Source organism: Triturus cristatus, chromosome 7 (assembly GCF_964204655.1).
Source record: "Triturus cristatus chromosome 7, aTriCri1.1, whole genome shotgun sequence".
NCBI lineage: Eukaryota > Metazoa > Chordata > Amphibia > Caudata > Salamandridae > Triturus > Triturus cristatus.
The window spans coordinates 464420242-464440685 of NC_140590.1; the positions used below are offsets into that span (position 1 = coordinate 464420242).

The 20444-nt window shown below is 52.6% G+C and overlaps 1 protein-coding gene across 1 annotated transcript in view; it reads left to right on the forward strand.

Annotated features, from left to right (window-relative positions):
- The window catches only part of TBCD (tubulin folding cofactor D), a 2329415-nt gene that overhangs the window by 1534187 nt on the left and 774784 nt on the right, over positions 1-20444 (forward strand). Inside the window, exon 27 of the mRNA XM_085616794.1 lies at positions 18822-18903. Within this exon, the coding sequence (XP_085472920.1) occupies positions 18822-18903 (82 nt within the window). The remainder of the gene's footprint in view (positions 1-18821; positions 18904-20444) is intronic.

Sequence of the window (20444 nt, forward strand, 5' to 3'; positions counted from 1 at the left end):
CTCCCACTAGGGATTACGGCCTGGATTGCTCGGGTACGGGGGCTGGGGGCATTGGTGCCGCCAATTGGGGAGCGTTCGTTTGTTTGGAGCCCAGTCGGCCATCACTGTAGGCCTCCACAACTCACCTCCCCCCTTGAGGCCTTGCCTAAAAGCCAGAGACATCACCCCCTAGCCCTCCCCCCAGAGCTACCCCCGAGGCAGACACGGCCGTCCTTCTGCAATCCTCCCGAGGTCCTCCACGCGCCGGTGGTCATGCTGGTGCAGACGTTGGGCGGAGGGGTCGAGGAGGAGAGAAGAGGGCCCTGATGGCAGGGGCTCCCACCTTTAGATCGCCACTTGTCTAGGAGCCAGCATTGCCGGAAGTGAGCCCCCTAAGCCCCCATAGACTGAAATGCTGTGCTAGGCCTGGGCTCCCCTGTTCAACGGCCCTTCGTCCCCCAGCGCCATTTCACCGGCAAAGCAGTTCCTGGTCCCTGAGGGTGTGATTGAGGACGAAGGGAGTTGGCGCTGCCACGCTCCTGTTCCAGCGACGGCACATACCGGTGGTCAGAGGTGGTCCCGCCATTTCACGGACCCTAGACAGCGACGCTCCTGAGTGCGCTCCAGCTCAGGCCAGTGACCCCCCCCCCCACTAGTGACTACTGCTCGGACTGTTCAGGTACGGGGGCTGGAGACACGGGTATCGCTGCTCGGAGAGCGCTCAGTCAGTTTGAAGCCCGGCTGGCCGCCATTTTAGGCCACTGCAATGAGGCCACGTCTATAAGCTAGCGGCAGCACCCTCTAGCCCCCCATCCCTTCTCCTGGTGGTGGACACAGCCGCCCCTCAATAACCTTTCCCGGGGCCCTCTACGCGCCTGCGGCCATGTCGGTGCAGTGGCTGGGGGGAGTAGACATCGAGGAGTGGAGTGCATCCTTGCATGAAAAGGCAACAGTCCAGTAGACCTGGGCCCCCACCAACCGCCATTAGACTGCCACCTTTTTAGGAGCTTACACTGCTGGAAGCAACCCCTCCAAGCCCCCACAGATCGCAGTGCTTCGCTGGGCTTGGCTCCCTGGTTAAACGCAGAAGTGGCCGCCCTCCTGCAACTCATTTGGCCTTTCTCCCCCCTGCGCCATCGGTGCGAGGTCTGGTGCAGACTAGTGGGCCCTCCCAGAAGAGTGGCTGCCGGGTGGCGAAGACAGTGGGCCCCTTAACATGTCCTGGGGATGTTTGCTCATCGCTGCGAGGGGGTATGGTGCAAATGAGTCGTGAGGCACAGGGGCCTACTAGAAGAAACAGCGAGGCATAAGCAAGGCGGCCCTGCGCTCTGAAAGCAGGCCTGTTTGGCGTTGGACTCTGCCGGTGGGAGATTCCCAAGGTGCCCCCCAGCCACTGAGAGAGCTAATGTGCATCTCCTGAGTACACAAGCACTGACACCGCTGCCATTCTGCTACTTGAATACTGGATCGGGGAATTGGGGAGTGCGTGATTTTGCCCCGCTCCTCTCCATGCACCAGAGTGGACACCTGCATTGATCCCCCAGCTACCTCCGGCAACACACCCTCGACTAGACTCTGCACCTCCTTAAGGATCCCGGGGGTGGTGCCCCGACTCGCTGGGGAATTGTGATTGAGCGCTCTATCTTGCTCACTGCTCGGACCGCATACAAGCCTCTGTAGCAGAGTACACAGATATCTGCTGCGACAAACGGCTGCTGGCAACGCATTCCCTGGGGCTCCCGACGTAAGCCACCTCTCCTATGAGAACATGACTCGCTCCAGGGCCGGAAAAGAGCCCCCGGCAGCCTTTAAAGACAACACGGTCATGGCCCTATGGAATAAACCAGGAACGGTAGCAACAGCGGAGGAAACGTCGGCAAGTGGAAGCCCCTCGGAACCGGTCACACAGACCTCAATACCGAGATTGGGTCCCTGCGCACAGAGGTACAAGCCTGCGTCAAAGATCTCTGGAAAGACATGGGAGAGCTCGGAGGGTGAGTGAACGACATAGAGAAGACATTGGTTTCCCGCACAGAGGACCAGGAGCACCTCTGGCAGAGGTTGGCTACCCTTGAAGAGCAACACATCGAGCTGCAGATCAAGCAAGAAGACCTGGAAAAACAGAGTGCGTCGGAACAACGTACGCCTGAGGGGGATTCCGGCTGGAGCGGAAGGCGATGATATCATGACCTTCGTTGCTGACCTGCTTCATGACATCAGAGGAGATGAAGAAGCCCCCCTCTTCCCCCCCTGCTTTGGAGCGTGCACACCGAGTAGCTGGCCCCCCGGGAGACCTGGCCTTGTCCCTGATATTCTGGCACGGGTCCATTTCTTCGTTGAGAAGGAGGCTATCCTTAAAGCTGCCAGGGACAAACCTGAGGTACTGTTCAAGGGTACGCCCATCCAGCTATTCCAAGATTTGACCCCCATGACACTACGCTACCGCAGGGCCTTCCGACCCATCACGGACACACTCCAGGAACTCAACATCCGCTACCAATGGGGGCACCCCTTTGCTCTCATATTCCAATGGGAGTCCAAGTGCTGAGGACCTACAGAGAGGCGGCCCAACTACTTCAGACACCCGAAACTCCCCCAGCCAGTCCTTTGCGCATACCACCCAGGGCTCGAATCCCACTGAAGCCGCAATGGACCACAGTGCATCATGCAAGACACCCGTCCTCCCGGGGACGTCGCAGTTCCTCCCAAGAAAAGCAGGACATTATCCCTCGAAGGAGGTCAGTCGCCCTCAGTATCCCATGTGTCCGACAACAGATAACTGGTAATTTCACCCGCTGATGAGCTAGATGTGTGCTCTCCCCCCCCCCCCCTTAGCGAGCCAACTACTGAAGTACGACTACTGCCCGGCCCCCCTCTCGGCGGTCCAGCCGACGCCACCACCCATGACTTGTTTCATGCTACGACGGCGGCCCGGGCCGTGCTCCCAAGGGACCAACATCACCCAAATATACGACGAAGATGACCAGCCCCATCCCTATTTCTTGGAGAGTGACATCTCCAGGACAGTCTTTGCTATTGTGCCTGGCTCCTCCCTAGACTGGAATAGGCTATGTTGGCCGTTATTATATTTTGGTTTTATTGACCACCTCTGCCCTTTACCTTCTCTTTCCCTCTCCCACCCCAGTCCCTGGCGGGGGGAACACTCCAATACTGAGTGAGACCTTCACAGGCAGACTCGCCGATTCCGCTCCGCCCTTATGCAGCTACTGCCACATTCTCGAGACCCCCCTGCTCCTTACTGGGTCTTGACCAGTTTGCTTCCTACAACCCCCTGAGCCCACGGCTTGAGGCAGCGCTCGCACCTGACACATCAGGACTATGACCTCTGTACCCTGCCTGAAGTTACTATCCCTTAACGTGAAGGGCCTTAACTCCCCCAACAAGCGGCGCCAGATTTGGAGATATCTCCTGTTACAAAACGCAGATATTGTCTACTTGCAGGAAACCCACCTCCTCAGAGCTGACACATCCCGCATGACCCACCCACGATTCCCTCTTCAATTCTGGAGTTCAGCTTTCACTAGGATGGCGGGAGTTGCTATCCTATGTCGGGCGGGTGTTACGCAGGGGGAACCTGGAGTGGTCCGCAGCGCGGATGGCAGATTTCGTAAGGTAGGGGTCAAGATGGCGCACCGCACCCTTACCCTATGCAATACATACGCACCAAACACGGCCTAAGACTCTTTCCTGCGGGGGCTATTGCGCGAACACATAACACATGTAGATTCAGACCTCATACTGGGGGGAGATTTTAATTTAATATGGGATGCGGACCTTGACCGTAGCGGGGGCTCATTCCACGGGGTGGGTGCCATGTCGGCGGCAACAAAGCGACATATCACAACACTGGGCCTGGTGGAAATTTGGCGATACCACACACCTGACAGTCGCGATTATTCCTTCTACTCTCATGCCCATCGCTCTTATTCACATATTGATTATTTTTTTGTCTCGCACTCTCTGGTTAAGGACGTCCTCTCAGCCTCTATGTCCGACATCTCAATCTCCGACCATGCACATGTTGAGCTCCTTATCCACGAACGCTTCACCAGCCCCAGGCGACCTACTAGATGGAGGTTCCCTCCCCACATTTTTAGAGACCCCGTTGACACACCAGAACTCAAGACCACTATCTCATCCTATTTCGAGACCAGTGACCTCCCAGAATCGCCACTCCCTGTCCTCTGGGACGCGTTCAATGCTACAATCCGTGGTACCCTCTCATCCATCGCTATAGCCCGGGCCCGGGAGGCCCGCTTGCTCGAAGACAACAAGCTCGCACGCAATAAAAAGGCGCTTGAAAAACTAGACCAGGAGCAGCCCTTGGCGATACACAAGCGGCGTTAGGCTATACTTAGGGGTCAGCTACGAGCCCATAGAACGAACAAAGCAGAGTATGTCCTCCTTGCATTTCGGCAGCGATATTACGAAGGAGGAGACAGGGTGGGCACAGTTCTGGCGCGCCGACTGAATGCGGGCTGCCAAAACGCACATTGCCAAACTAAAGCTCAGAGAAGGGTCCCGGGCCATTACAGAAGCTGCCAAGCTGCAGGCCTTTCAAAGTTACTACGCATCCCTTTACGCACATGATGCCCCTGAACCTGATCAAGTATCAGCTACCTTAAATGCTTGTGAGTGGACTCCTCTTAGCACATACCACACCCAAATGTTAGAAGAACCTATCACGCTCGAGGAACTGACCAACGCCCTGAAGGAACTTCCACTCGGCAAAACACCAGGCCCTGACGGACTTCCAGTCTCATTCTATCGTGCCTTTCTGCCCCAACTTCAATCGCCCATGCTGCGCCTTTTCAACTCCTTTACAGAGAAGACCGGGCCATCTGCAGACATGGCCATGGCTGAAATTACCCTAATCCCCAAGCCGGGAAAGGATCCCATGCTATGCTCTTCCTTTCGCCCTATCGTTCTCTTAAATACTGATCTCCAACTCTATACAAAGATTTTAGCTAAACGCCTTAGCACGCACCTTCCTGGCCTCATTGAGCCGGACCAGGTGGGCTTTATCCACCAGGGCCAAGGGGCAGACAACGTGCGCCATGTTGCGTATTTGGTAGGGAAAGCGCGCCACTGGGGGATATCCTCTTGTCTACTCTCTCTCGACGCTGAGAAAGCGTTTGATAGGGTGGATTGGGTGTTCCTCCGTGCTGTCTTGCAGAAAATAGGGTTAGGTCCACAGATGATAGCGCGCATCATGGCCCCTTATCTCTCACCGCTCGCTAGGGTGCGAGTCAATGGTCAACTTACACAACCCATCTCCATCCTCAGGGGCACCCGGCAGGGATGCCCCCTGTCCCCCTTATTATTGCCCTTGTAGTAGAGCCCCCTGCTATCATGATTCGTCAGTCACCTGACATCCACGGCCTCACCCTAGGTGGCATCAACCACAAGATCGCTTTATTTGTGGACGACCTGCTCCTTACATTGTCCAACCCGAGCTGTTCACTGCCGGCGGTACACACCCTGCTCCAGGCCTATGAACATGTTTCAGGGCTCAAAATCAATCACGCGAAATCATGGGCCCTTAACCTCACGATCCCAGCAGCCGAAATACTGGCTCTGCAACCCCTCGTTCCCGACCAATGGGCGACTAGTACCTGGGACTCAATCTGACTCCTGATCTGGCCAACAGGTCCCAAGCAAATTGGCAAGAGTATAAAACTGCAGTCTTAGCCGATTTCCGCACATGGAGATCCTTGCCACTCTCACGGCTGGGGCGCCTCAATACAGTTAAAATGTCAATCCTCCTGAAAATTCTCTACCTCTTTCAGACCCTGCCCACGCCTATCCCAGAGCATCAAATCCAGGGCCTTCAACTCAAACTTGTCTCATTTACATGGGGAAGGAAAAGACCGCGATTCTCTAGCAAAATTCTCATGCTTCCGCGAGACAGGGGTGGATTAGTCTGCCCTAACCTGTTAGAATACTACTGGGCGTCACACCTTCGCTTTATACCGGAGTGGACGGCCTGGGAAAGCGAAAAAGTATGGTTCCATATGGATAGGGTGGTTACCTGTTGCCCTATATGGGATCACGCGTGGCTCCCACGAGAGGCTCGCTCACGTAGTGCGTACATGGCGGTTCCTAGCAGGACAGTGCTTGAGATATGGGACAGACTCGCCACCCGTAGAGGCCTCACCTCATTCCCTCCTCCGTATACTCCAATTGCCCGCAACCCCCACTTCCCTCCTGCTCTCCACCCGCCCTATTTTGCAGATTGGACGGAGACGGGTTGTAGAACGATACGGGATTTATTCATAGGAGGCAAAATTAGAACCTTTGACCAGTGCAAACAGGAATTCCAGCTTACTGAGAAGGCGCGATTCCAATACGTACAACTCTGACACTGGATATAAGACTCATCACTATCGCAAGCAGCTACACGCCCTTTCACCCAGTTCGAACAGCTGACCCGCACAATCTAATCTCCAGGGGATTAATGTCACGCATTTACCAGGTTCTTCAGCACTCGCAACCTCTCACTCCTCACCCTTACCAGCAATCGCTGCCTGACGCCGACATTGCACCCTCTTAGTGGAAACGCCTCTGGCGCGAAATACCGAAAACCTTTCACAGTATCCCCCAGCAGGAATCTGCCTACAAGGTAATGACACAATGGTACTACACTCCCCACAGGATACATAAAATGTTCCCCAACTCATCGCCCCTATGTTGGCGCTGCACCCCAGCCCTGGGGACTTTCATACACATTTGGTGATCGTGCCGACTCTTGACTACTTACTGGAAAGAGGTCCTTAGTCATATTAAGAAGGTACTAGGCTACCCGCTGCAGGACAACCCACTCACAGTCATTCTGGGTCTCAGGCCAGTGAACCTACGAGCCATGACCCGCAGAGATCGGCATCTTAGTCTTCACATGCTTGGTGCTGCCAAGTAGACCATAGCTCTCTACTGGAAAAAGGCAGAAACACCCTCCATAAACGTGTGGTTCACCCGCCTGTGGAACACAGTGGTGATGGAATTGCTTACAGCACGCCTACAGCTCCGAGATACCCAATATACAAAATTGTGGAAGCCCCTGGTAGATCATCTTGGTCGAATAGACAACGTTAGATTGCAACCGCCAAGACTGCTGGCTCAACGACGTTTCGATGATGCTGTACGCCCCTCAGACCCGGTAGTCTCTGGAATCCCACTGATTAGCTAATGTGCGTTATATCCCTAGATCTTTGCCAGAGCTTACTTCCTGAGTCCCATGATGCCTTGTAGGTGACCAGCCACACCCCGCACATCACTAGAGATGTGACATAGCTGCGTCACAGTTGCACTCTCACACGCGTGGGATACTGCATGCGCAATGCCCAGCCTCTCTCACCTCCCGCCATAACCCCTTTCCTCCCTTTCCAACCCTCCCCTCCCCCCCCGCTTTTTCTTCATTGGTTCCTGTTTATTGATACACAGCCTATAGTTTCACTGACAGTGCCTCTGAGCAGACCTAGACTGGTTAGAGAAGATCAAGCTTGGCAGAGGTAATCCGTCGCCTTGCGGATTTGGCTACGGAATTCTATGAATGTACATGGGTAACATCATTGTTCCCTTGTCAGCAATTTCCAACTGCATTGCCCTAGGGCCATTGTTATTGTTGACACTACTTGAATATGCTTCACCTAACGCAGACGGCCCAATGTGGTTGTAGGCGACTTGCTGTGTGCCCCTTCCCCGCTTACACTGCTTTGAACTGCACTGCTTTTACGATGTCGGCCCACTCAGGGATGTAGGCACTACGCTGTGGCCCATGTTCGATATTCCTAATAAAGGTTTTGAAAACTTAAAAAAAGATAATTCTTTTTTAAAGGAAAGGCAGCGCGAGGTAACCTAAAAGGATAGCAGGAAAGCTCTGCACAATACCTTTATCTCTTCATGCCAGATGAGAAAGTCCAAGAAATACCGGTCTGCAGTCGACAAGTTGGAGAATGTGTTAGGATGTCCGTAGAAGCTCTGAGTCTGTTTCAGGATCGTCGCCAGTGTAATGAAGCTGGTACACCGAAGTAGGTTGATAGTGAAGTTTTATTCAGGAATAAAAATAAGTAGTACGGAGAGTACGTCCTATCTACACAACGCTGTCAGCATCAACTGACAACTAAGATTAGAATGTACACAAAAAGAAGAGAAGGATTCTGGAATGAAGAACACGATGACACGCAGGTCATCTACACTCAGGTAAGATCATTACACAGCACCATAGAACCAGTCTGATTTTGCTATACCAGGATTCTCTTCCAATTTCCCACAAGGGTCCACCCACCCTGGCATCTTTCTCAGGCATCAATACTCATGCCCTGATGATGATCCTAGTATCTTGCTTTGGGATCGAAACGTTGTCGACTCCCAGCACCTTGGAGTTTGTTTTACTCTACTTTTCTGTTATTTGTCCCACTTATGTCTTCCTTGAAACCTTCAGAATAAACTATTACATCTGATATATTATCATGTACCTTTTAGAAAGTGGGCATTTTCTTACTTTAGTCATTTGGTGCCTTCTCTCTGTCTCTTAATGCACGTTTGGGAGGGTGACAGCTGGGCTTTGCGCATTCCCTCCAAACAGCCACACACAAAAGGAGCTCAGGTGTGAATGATGGGCCATCCACTTCCTGATGGGTTGTCCTGGGCAGGATGGGAGGGAGAAACTGATTCTTACACCTGATAGGGCTGTGTCCTGTCCCCATACAAATATGTATTTAACCCCCTGTAGTGAGTATGGAGTCTTTCCCACTTCAAAGAAGGCAAATGGGGATAAGTACTGGACCCCTGACAACACCATCTCAGTACACCTCTGGTCTTGTGGATACTCTTTCTTCAGGAAGAAGGAATCCTGTGCTGCTTAAAAGGACTTCCCCTCTGCTGGACTCCTGCTCTGCTGTGTTGACCTGTTGCCCTCTTTCCTGGATGTGAGAAGGACTGGACCTGTATCTCTCCAACCCAGAATCAGAGTGACTTAAATGGCTTGTCTGCTTGCCTCCTGTTGGAAATCTCAGGGACATCAAAGACTTCATTCCACTCATCACCAGCACCTAGACGATGCCATCGGAGAGTCTTGCTCTGCCAAGTGGTGCCAATGCAGTCCTTTGCCCTTGGAAGTTGGTCTAAAATGCTTCAACCTCCAAAATTTCACACATCACGGTTGTTGCGCTGCTCGGAACCGGTGCATCGCCCTCAATGCCGACGCATCACTAAGTGCGCGCCACCTCACCTCCAGTTCCCGATGCATCCTCAACCTGCGTGGCTTAATGACGACGCATCACCTATGTCTGGGGTTTGATGACAACATACCTCGAATTTGCACGCCTCGAAACTGACACATTGCCTACATCTTAAGGATGTATGCCGACGCATCACCTCCTCTTCTCCTCGCATTCTTGACGGAACCTCTGAACCAAGGGACTGTTACAGTGGGCCAAGACTTGTCCCTGTATCCGACCTGTGCTCTATCTCAATTGGCCTGAACGTTTGGATTTAGCCACGTCTAGCGCGACCAGAGCCACGGTTGGCACTTAATGCTTTTAAGTACTATATTTCAAGATATTCTTTAAACATTCATAAATCCTGTTCTACTTATTGGATGTTTGTCCTTTTGGTCTTGTTTTGTTAATTAAATTACGCTCTGTTTGTCTAATCCAGTGTGGTATCTTCTTGTGTGGTCTTGTCACTGTTTACAGTTTAAAGTGTTGCACAAATACTTTAGTCTCAACAACAATATAAGTGAGAAGTCAAGAAACAGGCCCGTTCCTCTTCACAAATAAAAGTATCAAAAACACTGAGAACGGGCTAGTACTGAGGTACACATCTGCCCCTAAACTTTAGGTGGATGTACCAGAGGTGTGTACTACCTTGGAAAACCTAAGGTTTTGTAAAAGAACCCTCATTTACCCACCCTGGTCATAAAATGTTTCCAGGGTGTGCTACGATGCCTGATTGCAGCGGAGCTGGTTGTTTTATTTTTTGAGAGTGAAGTGGTGGTGGTGAGTGAAAAGTGCTCAAGTCCAGTGTGTTTTAAAATTGGCTCAAATACTGTCTTTTTGACTGAAATTTTATTGTTGAGAGTATTGGTCAATGTTAAAATGGTGGCGGATATGTGAAGGATATAAATTTGATCCCTCTTATCCTGTGAAAGGTCTACATGTTTCAGTAGGATATCCCTCCCCTCACTAGGGATATGCATCCAAAGTCTCACTCCCCAAACCCCTTCTGGGATCACAAATACTTTACACATTGTCTCTTAAGTTAAGCCTGACTGCTCTACCAAGCAACTAGAGGGTGAGCACAGGTTAATTTAGGGTGTGTATCTGGCTTAACCTGACTAGGATTGTGGTTCCTGGTTGGTCCGGGTGCATACCTCTGCCAACCATAAACCCAGTTTCTAACGTTGGTGATCAACGGTGAAGATAGGACTTGTGTTTGTGCAGTGCCATTCAGTAATTTGGTGTACACTACCAATCCATACCTACGACCAATTTAAGTCTTTTCACCCTGATTGGCTTTTCACTTTTTTCCCCAAATCATGTCTCTAACTGGAGGTTCTACATCTGCACCTGCAAAATAAATTACTTTTAGCTGGCCAACTTGGAGGGTTACACTGAGGCCCAGCTCAAGGATTTCTGCAAGGGAATTGGGCTTCCTGCCAAGAGCTCCACCAGGAAGGTGGAGCTGAAAAGGGCGCAGAGGGCCTAGGCAGAAACTTGTGCTGCTTTAAATGCAGCCCCAGAGGAGGATGAGGAGCTGGATGAGGAGGAGGATTTAGACCAAGACTCAAAGGAGAGTCTGGGACTAATACCTGTGGAGGACTAATCCTGCCAGGGTTAGAGATTTCCCCTTACCAGTGAGCAGAGTGTCATCCAGAGACATGTCCCCAGAGGAGTTGGTGGATAGGAGGGAGGAGAGAAAATTGAAATTGGAGCTGGCCAAGGTCAAATTGGTACAGGAACAAGCCCTTAAGAAAAAAAAGGCTGGCCATGGAAGCAGAGGAGAAGAACAGAGCCTTTGAGGAAAAGAAACTGGCCATGGAGGAAAATATTGCTTTGGCGTGTTTGACTAATGAGAGGAACCTTAAGGAACTGTACATAAACGCTATGCAAGTGGAGTCCAGTGGTGGCAGCAATACCCCAGTGTCCTTTGGTGAAAAAAGGGTCCACATACCCAAGCGTCTGGTGCCTGACTTTGGTGGAAGATGACATAGACAGATGGTTTGAGGCTTATTAGATTGCACTGCAGATTCACAAGATCCCAGAAGGGGATTGAGGTGCGAGTCTATGGAGGCATATCCCTAGTGAGGAGGAATGGACAGCCTACTGGCCCTAGATGTGTGTTACAGGATGAGGTATCCTCCCTCCCTCATGAAGAAAGCCCTGATCAGGATGTTTGGTTTGACACCAGAGAAGTAAAAGCAGAAGTTCAGGTAACGCCAAGAGCTATCCCCACAGACCTGGGTGGATTGTGTTGATCCTTTTGCAAGGCACTGGATGGTTGGGTGAAGGGCAGTGAGGTAAAGGATTACCAGGGGCTGTATAATTTGTTTGCCAAAGAGCACATGTTCAGTGTTTATTTTCCAGATCTGCTCCTACATGTTGTTGACAGTAAGCTCTCTGACCCCAGGGAGCTGACTAAGGAGGTAGACTACTGGGTCAGCATCAGGGTCCACAGGAAGGTATCTGGGAGAATCACTGCAAGGAAGGGCAGAGTCCTCACCAAATGAAGTGGGGGGGGAGGGACAGTCATAAAAGCAAGGAGTTCTCTAAAGGACTCCAAAACAGTTCTTCGGGTCATGACTCTCAGCCCCCTACTGAGAAGAAAAAGAAACATCTAGGTCTAATACTCCATCAGGGCCAGTGTTCCAACATTGTACATCTGAAAGAAACACGTTATTTAGATTCCTCACCTTAGAATATCCCCAGGCGTCAGACTGGATCCGGAAGATTTTTCGTCAGCAATACCCCTTGCGCGTCGCTAGGCGTCGTCTGCGGCTCCGCGTCCGTCGTCGGCGTCGTGCGCCGGAATGACGTCGTCGGAGTACTTAGACGCCGCCCTCGCGCGCTGACGTCAGTTCTTCTTTTTTCCGCGCCAGTAAGCGCAGATCCGGGAGAGCTACCCCTTTTAGTCTTTTTTGACTAAATCTTTTTTGATCACTTTTGATCCTTGTCTGTCGACATCTGGTGCCGGTAGGATGCCTGGGTTCAAGGCTTGCGAGGATTGCCATCGACTGATGTCGGTGACCGACCACCACCGCCGGTGCCTCTACTGTTTAGGCCCCGACCACGACGCGGAGTCGTGCTCCGATTGCCAGGCCCTGACTTCGAAGGCTCGGCGGGAGCGGTCCCGCAAGCTTCTCGAGCTTCGCCACTCGGCTCCGCGTCGTGCGCGATCCCGGTCCAGGAGGAGGTCCAAGGATCGCTCGCGGAGCCCTAGCCGACGCCACCATCGATCGTCGGGCTCCAAGTCGTCGGGTAAGTCCAAACGCTCTAAGAAGTCCAAGCGGCGACATCGCTCTTCGGACTCCCCTCGCCGGTCGCGCGACTCGGCCGAGGGTCCGGGTGGTTCCACCCCCGCGGCTCCGGCGGAGCCGAAGGCGCCGCGCCCGTCCCCATACCCTCCGGTCCCTGGGACTAACGCGACGCCGGCGGAGGTCAGTGCCTTCCTCTCGGCCATGAGGAGCCTGGCCCCGCCGTCGACGCCCGCTGGCGCGCCTTCGGGCCCCGCGGACTCGACTGGGCGACCTTGCCTGCCGGCGGCTTCGGCCCCGGCGCCGTCGACGACTCCGGTCTCGACGCCGTAGGTCCCCGCGGGGCCCATGCCTGGGCCCCCGTCGACGCCGGTTGACCTAACCACTCCTCCACCGGCGCCGGCGCATGAACCACCGACGCCGTCACCGGCGCCGCCGGCGCAAACGCCTACACCTCCGGTGCCACCGACGCCGCCGCCTTTGGTGCCGACTCCGGACGGCGTCCAACCCCAGTTTAGCCCTATTCCGGACCCGGCGCCGCAACGGCGTCGACCGACGCCACGTCCGGCGCCGCTTGAGACCTATCATCTCTACAGTCTGGCTCCGATCATTCCTCCTGTTTATCAGGAATCGGACGACGGGGGCGACTGGGAGGGGTTCGAGGACCTTATGGCTGTTCAGTCGCAGCTTTCACGGGACTGAGCAGATGAACTGGGGGAGGCCAGTGGTCTGGATACCTCGCCAGACACTGGATTCACTTCTCCTCCGACTGTGGCTTCGGAGGAGGGTGCAGCATTTTCTGTGGTGCTGCGCAAGGCGGCCGCAGCCCTTGGGCTCGAGCTGCCTGCCGTGGCTGTGAGGACTAACATCCTCACTGAGGTGCTTCAAACCGCAGCAAGCTCCACTGAGCCTCTGCTGCCGTTCAATGAGGCCCTCACTGACGTTCTGCAGGGCACCTGGTCCAAGCCCTCCACAGTTCCTCCTGTGGATAGGAACGTTGCCAGGCGCCACCGCCCTGCTCCGGGCGACCCCAGTTTCCTGTCCCAACACCCCACCCCCGAGAGTCTGGTTATCCAGGCCTCTACCTCCCAATCCTCCTTCCCGACCGCTCCGCCGGACCGGGATTCCAAGAGACTCGAGCAGTTTGGCAAGAAACTGTTCTCGTCCCTTAGTTTGGGCCTGCGGTCTTTGAACACCGCCTGTCTCTTGGACCGTTATTCCCATTCTCTGTGGGATACGGTGGAGGACGTGCTGCCCCTGTGTCCGGAGGAGGTCCGGACACGTCTTACCCAGGCTTTGGCCGATGTGAGGGATGCAGCGCGGCACGCCATACGATGTGGGCTTGACACCACGGACTCGCTGGGTCGGGCGATTTCCACCACGGTGGCGCTCCGCCGCCACGCCTGGATGCGGTCCACGTCATTTTCCGGGGATGTCCAGAACACCCTCATGGACATGCCTTTTGATGGCACTCGCCTGTTTGGTGAGAAGGCGGACAGTGCGCTGAACCGCTTTAAGGACTCCCGGGCTACGGCCAAGTCCTTGGGCCTCTCGGCTCCGCGGGCGCACACCTCCGCTTTTCGCCCCTTTCGTGGCCAAGGAAGGGGCGCCTCCTCACGTCCGCCCAGCCACCAGCCGCAGAACCAACCTGCGCGCGGTCGCGGACGTGGTTTCCGCCGTGGCGGATCTGGAGGACGACGTGGTCAGCCCACATCCACCCCGGCAGCATCCGCCTCAAAGCCTTCCTAGTCCGAGCTTTCAGGCCCATTCCACGCCAGTGGGCGGCAGAGTTCGCCATCACCTGCTCCACTGGCGGTTCATTACATCGGACAGGTGGGTGCTGCAAATCGTCCGAAGGGGCTACTCCCTCCCCTTCGAGACGACCCCTCCAGCCATGCCACCGCAGCACCACCGTATCTCGGGGGATCATTTGAATCTTCTCCGCGAGGAAGTTTCGGCCCTCTTGGCCAAGGGGGCCGTCGAGCGCGTTCCGAGTCCAGAAGTAGGTCGTGGTTGTTATTCCCACTACTTTCTGGTTCCCAAGAAGGGCAAAGGGGGCCTACGCCCCATCTTGGACCTCCGGAACGTCAATGCCTTCCTCCGAAAGGAAAGGTTCAAGATGTTAACCTTGGCTCAGGTTCTAGCTGCCCTAGACCCCGGAGACTGGATGGTAGCGTTGGACTTGCAGGACGCATATTTCCATATCCCCGTCCTGTCGGCCCACCGGCGTTACCTGCGGTTCACGGTGGGCCAAGAGCATTTTCAGTTTACCGTGCTCCCCTTCGGCCTCACCAGTGCCCCTCGGGTGTTCACGAAAGTGATGGCGGTGGTCGCAGCTCATCTGCGCAGATCAGGGGTTCCAGTCTTCCCCTATCTCGACGACTGGTTGTTGAAGGCGGGCTCGCCCCAGGCAGTCGTCTCCCACCTCCAGACTACGGCGGATCTCCTGCATTTGCTGGGATTTTCCATCAACGTGCCGAAGTCACACCTGAGTCCCTCTCAGAAGCTCCTCTTCATCGGAGCAGTTCTCGATTCGGCGCGGTTCCGGGTCTATCCACCGGAACAGCGGGTCCGGGATATACAGGCCCTGATTCCCATCTTTCGGCCTCTATCCTGGGTTTCGGTCAGGCTAGTGTTGCGGCTTCTGGGGCTGATGGCCTCCTGCATCCTACTAGTGCATCACGCCAGGCGGCGCATGCGGGCTCTGCAGTGGGACCTGAAGTTTCAGTGGGCCCAGCATCACGGCAACCTGTCCGACCATGTCTTGATCTCGGAGGGCACTGCACAGCAGTTGCAGTGGTGGCTCACGGACCGCGATTGGGTCATGGGCAGGAGCCTCTCCCTTCCCCAACCGGAGCATGTCGTAGTGACGGATGCGTCCCTCCTGGGATGGGGTGGCCATATGGGAGAGGCAGAGATCAGAGGCCTCTGGTCTCTGGCGGAGTCTCGTCTCCACATCAACCTGTTGGAGTTGAGAGCGATCCGACCTGCACTGAAAGCCTTCCTTCCCTCTGTCAGGGGCAGTGTCGTGCAGGTGTTCACGGACAACACCACCGCCATGTGGTATTGCAACAAACAGGGCGGGGTGGGGTCGTGGACCCTTTGTCAGGAGGCTCTGCGCCTCTGGACGTGGCTGGAACACCAGGGCGTCACCCTAGTGGTTCAACATCTGGCGGGCTCTCTGAACGCCAGAGCAGACGAACTCAGCCACCGGTGCATGATGGATCACGAATGGCGTCTGAACTCCGAAGAGGCGCAAGGTCTCTTTCAGCAGTGGGGAGAGCCTTGGTTAGATCTATTCGCCACCGAAGAGAACGCGCAATGTCAGCAGTTCTGCGCGTTGGAATTTCCAAGGCGGCACTCGCTCGGCGACGCTTTTCGTCATGAGTGGAGTTGCGGTCTGTTGTACGCCTTTCCGCCTATACCACTTCTGCCCAGAGTGCTGAAGAAGATCAGGCGCGACCGGGCCCAAGTCATCTTGGTGGCTCCGGATTGGGCACGAAGATACTGGTATCCCGAGCTACTCAGTATGTTGACCGATCCCCCGATACGTCTGCCCCTTCGGGAGGATCTTCTGTCGCAGCAGCAGGGGACGGTCCTCCACCCGAACCTGTCCAGCCTCCACCTCCATGCGTGGAGATTGAGCGGCGGCAGTTGATGCCATTTGACTTGCCTCCTGAAGTCTGTGATATCATTCTGGCAGCCAGGCGTCCCTCCACAAAGACGGTATACGCCTGCCGGTGGAACAAATTTGTGGCATGGTGCACAGCAAAGGCTGTGGATCCCCTTTCCGCCCCCCTTTCTGAGGTTCTCCTCTTTCTTCTTTCTCTGGCCCGGCAGGGCTCTGCCCTGGGCACCCTGAAAGGTTATCTTGCTGCCATCTCCGCCTTCTTGCGGCTTCCTGATCAGCCTTCTCTTTTCAAGTCCCCTGTGGTTACACGCTTTCTAAAAGGCATTACTCACACGTTCCCTCCTGTCCCTTTTGTAATGCCTCAGTGGGACTTGAATCTGGTCTTGATATTCCTGATGTGCGCTCCCTTCGAGCCTCTTCACAATTGTCCTCTTCGTCTTCTGACTCTTAAGACTGCTTTTCTGGTAGCCATCACCTCGGCTAGACGGGTGAGTGAGCTCCAGGCTTTATCTTCAAAGCCTCCTTTTCTCTCTGTTCATCCGGACAAGGTTGTCCTTCGGCCTCGTCCTTCCTTTCTTCCGAAAGTGGTGACTCCATTTCATCTTGGGCAGTCTGTCACCTTGCCCACCTTCTTTCCGCCTCCGCATCCTTCCAAAGAGGAAGAGAGGCTCCACCGTCTGGACCCAAAACGTGCGCTCTCCTTTTATCTGGACCGCACAAAACAGTTCCGGGTGGACGACCTGCTTTTTGTTGGGTACGTGGGCGCTAAGAAGGGGAAAGCTGTGCACAAACGGACCATCTCTCGGTGGGTCGTTTTGTGTATCAAAATTTGCTATTCTTTGGCAAAAAAGGACCCTCCTGTTGGGCTGCGCGCCCATTCTACTCGGGCCACAGCGGCTACTACTGCTTTGGGACGGGGAGTCCCTTTGCAGGACATTTGTCAGGCGGCGACGTGGGCTTCATTACACACGTTTGCCAGGCATTATTGCCTTGACAGCCAAGTCCGGAGGGATGGCTTCTTTGGCCGTTCTGTCCTCCAGGACTTTCTGGTGTGATCTTGGTTCGCAGACCCACCACCGGGGATGGTATTGCTTGGGTATCTATTCTAAGGTGAGGAATCTAACTAACGTGTTTCTTTCAGATGAACAAGTTACTTACCTTCGGTAACGATGTATCTGTGAGAAACATTAGTTAGTTAGATTCCTCACCGACCCACCCATCCTCCCCGTTCTGCGAACTGACATCTAGGGTTAAGCTTATCCTTTTCAGGCCCCTAGATTTTATTTTTTGGCACCAGTGTCGGTCTTTGCATGGCTCTGCGTTCCTGGCGCGGAAAGCTATGTACAAGAACTGACGTCAGCGCGCGAGGGCGGCGTCTAAGTACTCCGACGACGTCATTCCGGCGCACGACGCCGACGACGGACGCGGAGCCGCAGACGACGCCTAGCGACGCGCAAGGGGTATTGCTGACGAAAAATCTTCCGGATCCAGTCTGACGCCTGGGGATATTCTAAGGTGAGGAATCTAACTAACTAATGTTTCTCACAGATACATCGTTACCGAAGGTAAGTAACTTGTTCTTCAGCATTACGTTATTGGACAGGGTAGAACGTCTTTAAGCTCAATGCTTCTAAAACAGAGCTATTGGTGGTCAGCAGCCAAAAATACCTTCTAATTGCTTACCCTTTGATAACAATGGTCTCACCGTAAACAGAAGCTAGAAGTCTTGAGACTAGAAAGGGATGAGGTCCGGACATTCTTCAGTATTTGACATCTTCAAACTGTAACAACTAGAGTTAACACAACTTAGGCAAAGAAATATTGGTCTAGAATTGTGCAGGATTTTAGTGAATAAAGGGCTACAGTTAGTCATTGATATGACCCCTATATCCCGAACAACCAGACCCTCAGTTCATAGGCAAGAAGATCATGCTTATAGGCCTGCCTCCTGATAAGGTTAAGCAATACGTACCTGTTGCTTGTTCCCTAATGGCGCTGTGCCTGCCTCAGTTACTTTTTTCCAGTCCTATCTTTAGACTATGCTTGCTCCAGAGCGGAGTGCTACTACAAACCATCCGCACTTGATGAAAAAAGTGTAAATGTGGTTTTCTTTAGCTTACAGTTGCCGTTCTACAACCTGTTCATATACAAGTGCTGTACGAAATCAGATATCAAATAATAGAAGAAAATCAAGCATACCTGCCCACTACACCGGTGTAGTAGCTCTGGTTACTTTCATTATGGTTGCACTTTGGTGTCAAGGCTTTTTGTTAGTTTTGCAGATGTGATGATTTATTTGAAGCCGAACAGTGTAAATTAAATGTGCTTCAAAATAATCATTTGGTAAATTTATTGTAATGTGCTCTAATGCAGTTGATCGATGTTCGTGCTACGTAAACCTGTACAAATAATTAAAGTGGTTGTGCGAAACTATTGGGACGTAAAGATCATTCCAACTGTAACCCTGCAGCACTGTCACATAATGTCAATCCTTTCTTGATAGCAGCCTCATTTAGGTAAGTAGGCATGTATCCCTTTCTGGATGTGAATTTGTTCTGGGGACATTGCATCATCATTGATGGTCTCTGTAGCATTGCAGGGATGCTGTGTGTTGTATTGCTTTTACTGACTATTTTAAGACTCAAATTTCTTGATTGATGCCTCAGTGGCTACTCGTGCAGCACTCTAGTTAATCGGACAAATGCACCCCTGTTTTAGGAAGCTGCGGTCTCAGCTCTGGCTGCATTGTGTGATGAGTATTACCAGATGCGACTGGGAGAAACAGATCTTCGTGGGCGGGGTAAGTAATACATATTCTTTCTGGTTTTTGTGAGTAATACTATTAATGATATCTCATAGGCACATGAAGGGTTTGGAGCAGCTCCAAAATAGTCTTTCAGCACTAGCATAGCAAGGGCACTATGGGTCATAATGGAAGCTATAAAAATGGGACCCTACCAACGTAATTGCCGTCGGGTAGTAAAAGACAGCCATAATTGGACTCTGTGCCCCTGAACCTGCTAGACCGCAAGCCCCCCCCCCCCCGCCCTTAGATGTACGCCCCTGACTTTCAGTAGCACTGTCCTATTTTAGAAGAATGCAAGACTCATCCATAGAGTTTTATGTTCTGTCTTAACTGTCAGCTCAATGGGTTGTTTTGCATTCCTAGACCGTAACACCCACCTTGATACCAGAGCTCTCAAGATTCTCAGCCATGCATTAGTAGTTTATCAGGTTGAGTTTTGTTCTTTGCAATCGGGCATTTGTAGTCCTGATTTGACAAAGGGAATAGGGCTCCGGACCAATAATACAAAGAAAAAAAGCTAATCTATAGAAATTGGCTCTTGAACGTTCTCTTTGCTGTTCATGAGATGAAAGCCCTGCGGGTTTTAAAGAAGCATGTTTTCAAAACGCTTTAAAGTGTGTCCAGTTTTTTACTTCTAGCAGTACAGTCTCACCATTTTTAGGTCGAAGCCTTTCAGACAGAGCAGCTGTCTGGTCTGCTAACGGTATCTTGGGAAAATTCAGAAAGCTTCCCTGGGAATGCATTCCGTTCATTGCTGACCATTTAGCTTTATGGTTTGTAGCACACATTTTCTAGCTTTCTAATTGCTTGCTTTATTTGTTTTAGGCTGTCCAGCTTGAGTTCGTCCCTCTTGTTGCCCAAACCTTGTTCACTGTTTTCTTCCACAAACTCATTTTCTTTAAACAGGCCTTTAAATCTTGTTCTTCTCTTATCCCTTTTGCTGTGCATTCAAAGACAGAGGTCAAACTTCAGGCTCTGTCTTCTGAGTGAGTTGGGGTTTACCTTTGTGTCCCTGACTTCAAAGTGAGAGAATTTATGTGACAATCCTGCTGAGTACCCATGTGAGAGGAGACAAAAAAAATCAACTGTGCTGGTGTTTCTGAATATATCAGTATTAGTACAAATGAAGCAATTCTTTTTGTAATTCTGAAGTGTAGTGAAAACAAATATTTGAATACAATCAAAACCCATCAATACAATAGGTGATGACATTTGCACACATTATCTTTTGTGCGCTGTAAAACCGTATTTTGGTGCAAGTATAATGGTTATTTCAATTGAAAGTATGTCCTTAGTGCCAATGGGCTACCACACCATCTATACTCCACACTGCCCCACTCTGCTCTATGCCCTTCCGCTCTGCACCATGCAACTCCACTCTGTGCCACGCCACTCTACAGCATGCCACTCCACTCTATGCCCCTCCACCCACTCTATGCCCCTCCACTCTAAGACATGCCACTTGACCCCACACCGCTCTAATCTACGCTACTCATTCCACACCACAGCATGCCACTCACTAAACAACACAACAC